Source organism: Oreochromis niloticus, linkage group LG2, assembly GCF_001858045.2.
Source record: "Oreochromis niloticus isolate F11D_XX linkage group LG2, O_niloticus_UMD_NMBU, whole genome shotgun sequence".
NCBI lineage: Eukaryota > Metazoa > Chordata > Actinopteri > Cichliformes > Cichlidae > Oreochromis > Oreochromis niloticus.
Window position 1 is genome coordinate 19333315 of NC_031966.2, and position 10876 is coordinate 19344190.

General features: G+C 38.3%; 2 protein-coding genes across 2 annotated transcripts; both read left to right on the forward strand.

The window, feature by feature from the left end:
- The first annotated feature begins 887 nt into the window (after positions 1-887).
- On the forward strand, positions 888-8328 carry tmtops3a (teleost multiple tissue opsin 3a). The gene is made up of 4 exons (XM_005467442.4): positions 888-1637; positions 2316-2644; positions 5272-5505; positions 6097-8328. Exons 1-4 carry the CDS (start codon positions 1253-1255, stop codon positions 6307-6309), a joined length of 1161 nt encoding a protein of 386 aa, XP_005467499.1. The 5' UTR covers positions 888-1252; the 3' UTR covers positions 6310-8328.
- A 96-nt stretch (positions 8329-8424) lies between these two features.
- cd40lg (CD40 ligand) lies at positions 8425-9977 on the forward strand. Its single transcript, NM_001297626.1, is given in 4 exon segments — positions 8425-8682; positions 9039-9066; positions 9162-9263; positions 9370-9977. Coding segments are annotated over 4 exon segments (699 nt in total). The 5' UTR covers positions 8425-8484; the 3' UTR covers positions 9741-9977.
- The last annotated feature ends 899 nt before the right edge of the window (positions 9978-10876 follow it).

The window sequence follows — 10876 nt, forward strand, 5'->3', positions numbered from 1 at the left end:
CTGAACTATAAACAGCAAGATGGAGAGAGATAACTCTCAACTCTCTTACTTACTCTTGGCACACTTCAACGCAACACAAGTTCCTTGTTCGGACCCCATGTGACTTCCCTAACCAATCAGAAGCCAGGAAATTCTAGCCTCAGGTAAATGAGGGAAAATCAACTTGGTAGATTGAAGACACAATTATTAGTGCTTTGAAAGTGCACAAGTAAAAGTACAAACATGTAAATATTAAAGATGTAAACATTAAATATGAATGAAATGTAGACATAATTAGCTTTGTAAACACATTTGTTTATCAATTGAAATATGAATTTATTTCTACACTTTACAGAAATATACGTTTTTAGACATGTGATGCTTTTTGAAAGCATTAAACCATTAGCAACAGATTGCAACAAAAGACCTTTAAAAGCACACTTTAAAAAGAAAAAATGTATAGTTTAAGGTTTATAGTAAATTCAAAGGATACAGTGAGGCACGGTGAGATTACAGAGAGTCGGTGAGAGCATTTGACATTGATTAATGGAATTTAAATGGGGTGCGCTAGGATGGTCAGAAGGTATTATTGAATTGGTAAGGGAAAGTACAAAAAGAAAATGCTGAACAAGTGCGAAACTTTCTTTGTGGCGACTTTCTGTGTGCCCTACAGTTTGCAGCTATGCAGAGCAGAAGTCTGGCACAGGAAGCAACAATGAATACGAAACGCACAGCTTAGCAAAATCGTGCAACAAAGTCTGGTTTCCTGGAGTGGAACGCCAAAGCAATTTATTCCAAGCTGTCCGTAAAATTAGAACGTTATTTTGGACAATCATTTAATGTGGCTTATATCCGCCATGAAAAACGATCAAACCCAATAGAAATACGGGTAATTACGCGAGTATGAATCACGTTTCACAAGCTCAGCACAGCGTCCTAAAAGGCATTGTGATTGCGACTGGAGAGCTGTAAATTTGGGTGATTTATTCCATTTAAACAGGCAATTTTAACCAAAAGGGCTGATTATACTAAACTAGGGAGACTCTTAGAAAGAAAGAAAAAAAAAACATCAACAAACAGTCTGTGTGGCAGAGGGAGAGAATGGGGGTAGTTGCATATATTGGAGTGCAAGAAGTGCACGTCTTGGGTCTCTTCACACTCTCACACTTGTGTTACACCAGCTCCCACTGCGCGTAAAGCTGCGGTCCACCGGGACTTTGTTACCTTGTGTGTGTCCAGCTGTTCTTCAGCCTTTATCTCCCTTGTCATTGCCATGGTCGTGTACGTACACGACTGGAATTTCAGTACCACCGACAGCTCCTTCTCCAGCTCCAGCATCAATACAGACAAAGCGCTTTGGGGCTCCACGGTGACCCACAGCCCCGGTGGGCTGAGCCGGACCGGCCATACAGTGGTGGCAGTATGCCTCGGCTTTATTTTAGTGGCAGGAATCCTCAGCAACTTTCTCACTCTGCTTATTTTTGCAAAGTTTCGGTCCCTCTGGACGCCCATCAATCTCATCCTGCTGAACATCAGCCTAAGTGACATTCTCGTGTGCGTTTTCGGGACACCGTTCAGTTTTGCTGCCAGCCTGCACGGGAGCTGGCTAATTGGAGAGTACGGCTGTAAGTGGTATGGATTTGCCAATTCCCTCTTTGGTGAGTAACTGCATGACGAGTACTATTTTTTCCCTGTTTACCTTTGTAAACTCAGTATACAAATAATTATGACCGCGGTGTCTCTTTTCAGAAGTAGTGGAAGAGTAGTATAGCGGAGTAAAAGATGTCATTTGTTCTAGAAACATAAAAATATAATAAACTTAAATTAGAAGCACTTCAAACCTCTGAGTTTTAAGGCTATAAAACTAAATTAATAATTACAGGGGGGAACGGATCTTTATTAATTAGTTTGACTTTAATTAAGTTAAAGAACTCTATAGGAAAATACAGGAACACCTGTATCTTAAGAATGACTTTTCCCGTTTGCTGCTGGGGTTGCATTTACTTTCTCCTTTTTAAGTATAATATAAATATATAATCTTTTATACAACTAGTTTACATAAAGCCAATAACAGTGACTTATAGTACTAATGCAACTCTTTCCATTTTGTGGATCTAACAGATCATTTGATAGACTTAAACATTTGTGACCTTTTGACCTACTTTTCTCCTCGATTATGGGCAGTACCATCATTATAGACTCTGCAACATGTAAAATGTGGGTTTATGAAGGGATCATAAAAGCTTTAACCAACCTGTAGAGTTGCTGCAAGGGCAAGTGGCCTGATCATTAAATCTAAAGTACTCTTTTCATTTTCTCCACTCCTGCTTCAACAGGGATTGTGTCCCTTGTGTCCTTGTCTCTTCTATCGTATGAGCGCTACACCACCGTGCTCCATTCCTCTCAGGTTGATGTCTCAGACTTCAGAAAGGCCTGGCTGTTTGTTGGAGGCTCTTGGTTCTACTCTCTCTTTTGGACATTGCCACCCCTCCTCGGTTGGAGCAGCTATGGACCAGAGGGTCCTGGTACCACTTGCTCCGTCCAGTGGCACCTCCGCTCACCCTCCAGCATCTCGTATGTGTTGTGTCTCTTCATCTTCTGTCTGCTGCTGCCCCTTCTGCTCATGCTATATTCTTATGGAAGAATCCTGATGGCTGTTAGGAGGGTGAGTTCAGAGATACATGAAGAGTTTCACCACACAAGACAAACAGAAAACCATGCAACGACATACAGTGCTACCATGTCATTTTTAGTTGTTTATTTATCTGTAAGTAAATCATAAGTCATCTGTATATTCATCAGAATTTTATCATTTATAATAGTAAGATAAAAAATCTGAAAGCAGATGGCAGAACAGAGTTCAAATTACATTCATCTAAATTTACATGAGTGTGAAATCTGCTTTCGCTTATGTCTACCACATTGTGTCTATTTTTTCACAGTAACTGCCCTGAAGGACTAAGATCTTGAATGCTGGAATTCTTGTGAAATAAGATCGGATTTTAGAGGTTAAGAAGAGGCTGGCTGAGTTCTATTAACATTTGATCATGAGTTTTCGAGGTAATTCCAAGGAAAATCAAGTTGGATAAGCTAGCAATTCATCAATGAGGAGAAAGAAGAAGGGACTGTGTATAAAGTGCAAAGTGTGGGGTTGAATCTGTCTTTGTCTTTACTGTCTTAAGGACAGTAAAACCAACCTCAGTTTATAGTGACCCATGCCTTTAGGTCACCGTATCACCATCTTTGTTATGGATACATATAAATAACTGGTAATTAAGAGTTTCTTGTTAGTGTTGGGTTCTTCCCACTCCTTGCTTCTACTGCTTCTATCACCAAATGCTCAAGAAGGTATTTTTAGATCATGGTACCAACTTGTTGCTATTGGATACCTGTCGTTATATAAGCACTTCCGTTTTTTAAGCTTGATGCACCCAAGAGAGTCTGAGCAGAAAACGGCTTTGCAGACTTGATCACTGTAGCAGTGAACTGGGCTCAGCTGCATCAACTCAGAGCCCGCCCATCAGCTATTTTTAGAAAGTTGGCAATCCGTCTGTGGAACTGTCTCCTGGCTTCTCAAAACTTGAACCAACACATCAGAAAGAGAAACGCCATATGCATCAGCTCACGTCTCTCATGTCCTTTCTATATTCTTAACTAACAGCATCCCATTTAGAGAGCGAGCAGTTGTGTTGCATAAACATATTTTATGTTGTAGTTCAGTCCCAAAGGAATGGAATTCAATTCAATTTTTTTATATACAGAGACCAAGTTCATAGCAATAGTTTTCTTATATATCAAGGTAAACAGAGTCATAGTGTCGGCATTACAGAACAAAAAAACCAACAATCTTCTGAGTATGAGCAAGCAAAAGTGACAAAGAAGAACTCGGGGTGAGATGATCATCTATTGCCACTGCATGAGGAAAGGAGAAGATAAAAGAGAAGTGCATAGAGATACAAAGAAAAATCAAACTGTGGCAGGCAGTAGGGAAAACTGTTTCACCATCATAATCAGCGGGTAGCTCGATTTAGGAGAGAGAACAGGGAATAGAAGGTCAGTCATGCAGAAGTGACCACAGTTATTACATGATGGAGGTTTGTTCAGACAGAGCAGCGAAGGGCCATGATCTAATCCTATATAGCGAGAGGTGTGATTGAGTGCATGAGAGATAAGCAGTAATTTGACAGATGGCGTAGATTTTCTTCTCTGTGAGGCGTCTTTCACAAGACAGACATGCTCATTTATTCATAAAGCACCATGACAATCATCACAGTGGTAGTTAGATATGGAGGTGGGCAAACACTATAGTGTTTGTGGCATTTCACACACACGTGCCAACAAGGAAGTTACAGAGCGCCCTGAGATGGACAAACCATCCAACGTTAACACGGTTAATGTGGTCAAAGCATGTTATAAAAAATTCTATTAAAAAGTTTAAAAATCATTGAAATTATAAATGTATATATTTATAATATCTCCCAAAATATCTGCTGGGCTTTAACTATAGCTAAGTGTTACATTGATACTATTTTTGCAAAAAACATATATAATTAATATAATATTACAATATTATGGGAATCATGGGATCCTCTCTGATCCTCTTGAAGCCTGACCAATATACTGGAAACAAAGTAAGTATATTTCAAAGTTTGGTGCTTTTAATTGGATAACCTTTATATCTTTTCATATGGATACTATTTTCTGAATATATTCCTTTTGTTTTTCTGAAATATCCCTTAAAATTTATATTTTCATTTTGTGAGCAATATAACCATCACTTACAGCTCACTAACTTGCCGTGCACTTTAAACTTCACTTTGCTGCTTTTAAGAAGTGGAGGTGGTTCAAGTAACAGGTTCGGTTCTTGTTGACTTGTTATTAATGTTTATTTTACACTGTTCTGGCGGTATACATTTGGATTTTAGAAAAAGAGAAAAAAAACCCACTTTCAGTGAAGATATATTCTCCACATGAGTAGGAAATCACCTGTGTATTGTCAACTATTTATAACACCACATGAGGGCACCAAAGACACAGATTTTTAAATGCTACATGCAGCAGCGCAAAGTGTGGATTTTAGTAATCAGTTAATAGATAGCTTATGTAAGTAAATGAATCACACAAAATAAAATGTGTTGGGACTGAAATAAAAGAGCACGTGCAAGAGGCATGAAAAGCCTATTAGTGCACCTGAAACCAGCGTAAGACTCTTAGAGACACTAACAAAACACATTAATTTTCTGCTGTCTTTACATCTATACCTCTTACTCTCCTTCTCTCTCACATTTCCAGGTGGGAAAAATCAATCTTCTGGCAGCTCAGCGCAGAGAACACCACATTTCGCTGATGGTTTTCTCTATGGTGTCCTGCTACATGCTGTGCTGGATGCCCTATGGCATTGTGGCACTGATGGCCACCTTTGGTGGGTCGGGGCTGGTGACTCCCATCACGAGTGTGATTCCCTCCATCCTGGCCAAGTTCAGCACTGTTGTCAACCCTGTTATCTACGTTTTCTTCAACAAACAGGTGAGAGTGAGGACATAACTGATAGACTGATAGGACAGCTGATAAATGTCTGTATTCCAAATATTACTTGTCTAGACCAGTTTCATAAAATTGGAGAAAAAATGGAGTGGCATTGTTTCACTGACTGAACGCAATAGTTGTACAACTGCAGCTCAGTTTCTGAAGCACCCAAGATGATATATGTTTTCACTGTTTCTAATGAGACTCCTGAACAGAATAATTCTAAAATATTAAATTCAGAACCATTAATTGAACAGCATTTTTGTCAGTACTTTTATATTTCAATGACATGATTCTGATTATCCAATAGTAGATAACATAGATAATACAGGGGTGTCATTTATTGTAAAGTAGGTCGATCCTTTGTCAAACTGATTATATGTTGCATGAACTTACACAATGCTTCATTTTAGGGTCTAGTTTTCGGGGGTTAAATGTAAACCATGGTTAAATGTATCCCAGATCCAATGAACTGAACTTTCCAGGGAGATTTACCAGTTTTAAACTGAGCACTCGACATGTCCTTTGATCTGCAAATCACTACTTATTACGACTGACCATTCTGTTCCATTCTCCACTATACTTTTGCAGTTTTATAGATGTGCTTTGGCCTTCATGAAGTGCAAAGAAGAACCTGAGATTGTACAAAGAGAAGAGCACCGAACTCCCGGGACACAGTTGTCAGAATATTTCCGTGTCCATAGGCAAGCTTCCCTCAGCTCCCCACAAGTCCAGATCCCCAGTGGCCCCAGAAACACTGTGCTCTGCAGCCGACATATAGTGTTTGTTCACTACACTCCATAAAAATGTTGTTTTCAAATGACTGACTGAGAGTATTAAAATACCATGTTGATATTAGAAGTCAGAGGAGAATGGTCAGACTGCTTTAAGGTGATAGGAAGGTAACAGTAACTCAAACAACCATCATTACAACCAAAGAAAGTAGGAGAGCATCTGTAAATGCACAGCACATTGGACCTTACAGCAGATGGACTTCAGCAGTAGAAGATCACACAAGGTGCCACTGCTGTCATCTAAGAAGAGGAAACTGAAGCTACAGAACTGTACAAGAGAAGATTGGAAAAATCTCGTCATCTGGTCTGATGAGTCTCAATTTCTGCTGCGACATTCAGATGACGGAGTCAGAATTTGGCAAAGACAGCACGAACGCATGGATCAATCCTGTGTTGGTGAAATAGTGATGTGGGAGATATTTTCTTGGCATAATTCGGGACCCTCGAATAACTGAAGCGCTTCTGAAAGTAAAAGGAGGTCTCACCTGGTCCTAGCAGTGTATATGAAAGTGCATGAGTGAGTGAATGTCTTTAAAATTTTACACGAAATAAAATCATATTTTCTTCAGTTTTTCCTCCGGACCTTTGACACACACAAAAACATGTGAAAACTCTGTACTGACATAATTTTACAGTTGAAAATATTTTTGAACCACTAGAGGTGGCAGTGGGCCGTTGTAAAAGATTTCTAAAACATTGAACACATTTCTTGTTTAGACAAATGCATAAAAATAATTGTAACACTTTGTAGATAGTATATTTTTGTATACTATTATTATTATTTTAAGATTTTTCTTTAATTGGAGTCTTTTACGAAATAAAGATCCAGCTTTTATCAAGAAACACTTGTACTGCACACACTGGCAAATATGACCTCCCCCTGATATTATTCACATTTACGAGTCCAAAATGGAAAATAATTAGTGTATATAAAACTGTGCTAAGAGTCCCTGGGTAACTTTAACTCATATTAGGCTTTTAATCCCAATTACAGTAAGGGTATTTTTTATAAAATAATCCCTGAAACACAACTAATTTTACACAAAAATTCAAAACGGCAAAGAATATATACACGTATAATAATAATTACAGGTTACGATCACTTAATGTAGTTTGTGTAAAAACTCTTTATTGTATATTTTCAGCCACTTGTTTTGGAGATGAAACATTTACTGTCTAATAGCAACTTACACGGGGACATGCTGCACTGTGTTGTATGCAGAACTCTGTAAGCAATTGCATGAATATCCCACATTAAACAGTTTTCACTTTAGCTTAACCAACATGTGTGGGCTAAAAAAAAAAAGTAAATGGTAGGTCTCATTCCAGACAAATCCGCTACCACAACTAAGCACATTTCAGATATTCTGCGGTCGTTAACAGTGTTGTATATCTAAATGGACACGCCATGGTGTGAAATGTAGCCAGTAAACTCTCAACAGATTAAACTAAGTTCGAGTTTGGTCTGTGCATTCAGTTCGTCGACATGAATTAAAGTTAGGTTGAAGTTTAAAAATTAACCAAATTTAACCATGATGATCCTGTGGTTACCCAGCCAACTTGAATCTTTACTCCAGTGAACAATAGCACTAGTCTTTTGAAGGAATAGCTCAGTATATATAATGCCCTAGATATAGTGTTACTTTTGTCTGCTTCTGACATTTAGGTTGACCAGGTAATTTCCAGATATAGTCTGTGAGAAAGATGTGAAAATAAATGGTGTGAAGATACTACTGAACTCTTAATATAGATCTTTGTGTCTGTGTGTGACTATGTGTGTGTGCCATGTGATATCAGCTACTTTAAAATACTTTTTAATGTTATAACATCTTATATACATAATTGAACCAGTTTATGGGGATTTGGTTTTGTGGGCCAAAAAAAGTGAAAGTAGTATCAGCTAAGTGCACAAGTTCACATTACAATCACATTACAATGTGGAGCATTATAGACATGCTATAGCTGACAGAAAGGAAAATGCAGTGAGGGTTTTTTTTTTTTAAACCAACATGCACACCACATGTATTCACCAAGTGACATTGCAAAGACATCTGCATGTCAAAGAACTGAGACCTTCCAGGAAGTAGTGAGACATAAACTCAGATGCTTGAGAGAGGAGCAGTTCAAAAGCGCATGGGATGTCACGGACGTCAGGCCTCTGTAGCTGTCACCGCTCCGCTCTATCATGATCAACACTTACCAGACCAGCCTGGCTCCACCACCGGTGCCTCCACGCAGCAGATCCCAGCCGGTCCTCATCCCAGCTTCACTTCCATCGCAGGGCCACAGCAAGGTTCTCATCCGGTTCTTGGTTGGCGTAGTGGTGCTGCATTTATTTCTTTCACTTGCAGGATTCTTCTACCTGTACTACCATGAACATATGGTAAATCCCTTTTTTTTTTTTCCTCATTCACTTTGGACCCATTGTATAAAACTGACAGCTTAAACAAAACCAAAATTAACAGTTAAAATCAAACTTGTATTTTCTTCTTATTACATTTTAACATGACTATATACTAAAATAATTCAGCTTTATTTTAAAACAGGGAAGTTAAGTATGCAGAACAGCACACTGGTTTAATCTTTTGGTTCGCACATTTTTTCTCTGTGTATAATTTTAACTGGCTAATTTGACTGCATTTAAAAGATAGGAAATGCTGGCGAGGTGTGCTTATGAAAACTTAGCTTCAGTAAGTTCTTTTACCTGTTTCTTATGTTCTACTTTTTTCTTCACTACAGGAAAAACATTTCTCAGCAGAAGATACAGGTATATTCAGTTCAATCAATCAATTTTATATATTAAGTTGAAAATAAAAAGATGCAATGGCATTAATTTTTTAAAATTTGTTCTCTTTTTTTAAGGTCGATGGCCCTCATCTCAAAAACAGGAAATGGACAAACAGGACACCATGTATAAAGCCTTAGCACGCATGGCCGTTAAGAGAACTGCAGACAAGAAAATATGTAAGAATATTACTTTTTTTTTTCCTTTTAAATAAAAAAAAAAAGAAGTAACAAGTTATCAAAATTCTATCAATGAGTGTTTACTTAAACTTCTTTGTCTCTCCAGCGGGTTGTCTTCAGTGGGACACGACGCATTCTGTTCTTAGAGGCATCAACTATTATGAACAGATTTGGCTGACTATTCCAGAGACTGGTTTTTACTACGTCTACTCCAAAGTGACCTTCTCCAAGGGCGATTCTAAGGTCCCACTAGCCAGCAAGGTCCAGCTGAGGAAGAATGAGGCAGCTACATCTATAGGGGATGTAATGAAGGCCTACTGCTACCTGGAGAGCACAAAGAATCCTCACATGTGCACAGCCACTCAGGGAGATCTGATCCTACTGGAGAAAGGAAACCAACTGAGTCTCTGGGTACAAGACCTCTCACTGGTGGACTATGAAGAAGGCGCAACAAACTTTGGGATATACAAACTATAAGACTCATACATGGACACATGCATAGAAAAAAAGCTGAAGAATGGGAATCTCATGGATTTATCTACAAAAACACTTTTGAATTGGCTGGCTCAAACATCTTCGTGGATTAGTTTGGATTTGAGAGACATAATTTATTATACAAGATATTTTTGGGGTTATTTTTGTTTTTGTATTGTTTAGCAAAATGTTGTATTTATTGATGTAAATAGACTGTGAAATGAAACCGATATTTAATCTGAAACATTTATACTCTTCTCAGTTTTTCTTGCATCAACCTCACATCAGGAATGAGTTACATTTAGAGGACACGCACACATCACACTGAAACATCCAAACTAATGAACCACAGGTTTAGTGGTTTAAGGACGGAGATGCCGAGGTTATACGTGTATGAGCTACATTATCCCACCATGAGGTATATTTTCAAAATATTTTAAACGGTCTTAAGGAAACACCTTCAGGAATAAGTCCTAAAAACTGAATTTCCTTAATGTATCGATGGTTACTTTAACAGGTGTAAAAACACCAAGATTCATCACCAGTAAAACCCCTGATGCTTATCATGTTCTAGGTTAGTGTGCACCACTATGGGTTTTCAATTTCTAGGACACAAACAAACCACAAAGAGAAGCTGCAGTTTCTCACATCGCCAAATGGGACCACTTAAGGTACAGGCTACCCACCAATTTCAGTGGTAAGAGAGGAAACAAAGAACCAGTGGTTTAAGCAGAATTTACACTCTGCTGCATATTTATCATTTAAATTGTTTTCCCCCCATGCAGCCAGTAGCTATTTTGATAAATGGGGCATGAACCTTCAATCAGACTCTCAAAACTTGCAGTGTATAATTCAAAAATCCAAAGTGCCCCACTTCAGTTTGAAATACAGCAATTCTTAATGACAACCATTAAATATATAATACAGTTCAGACCGTCCAAGGACCATTTAGATTTTAGGATTCAAACCTGGAGACTACTGATCTCCAGTTATGAGTGACTTTACTCTAACCTGCCTGGTGACTAAGTTTTTTCTTTGTTTGTTTTTTTAAACTGCAACCTGTCTAGTGTAAGTTCTTTTTTTAATACTGTAAATGATGAGTAATATAAAATTCTACCAAACACCCTCAACACCTTAGA

Bases quoted from the DNA above. Each gene is read 5' to 3' on its own strand.
- tmtops3a (XM_005467442.4), top strand. From the start codon at position 1,253: ATGGTCGTGTACGTACACGACTGGAATTTCAGTACCACCGACAGCTCC. The intron at 1,638-2,315 runs GTGAGTAACTGC...CTGCTTCAACAG, and splicing joins ATTTGCCAATTCCCTCTTTG to GGATTGTGTCCCTTGTGTCC. The intron at 2,645-5,271 runs GTGAGTTCAGAG...TCACATTTCCAG, and splicing joins TCCTGATGGCTGTTAGGAGG to GTGGGAAAAATCAATCTTCT.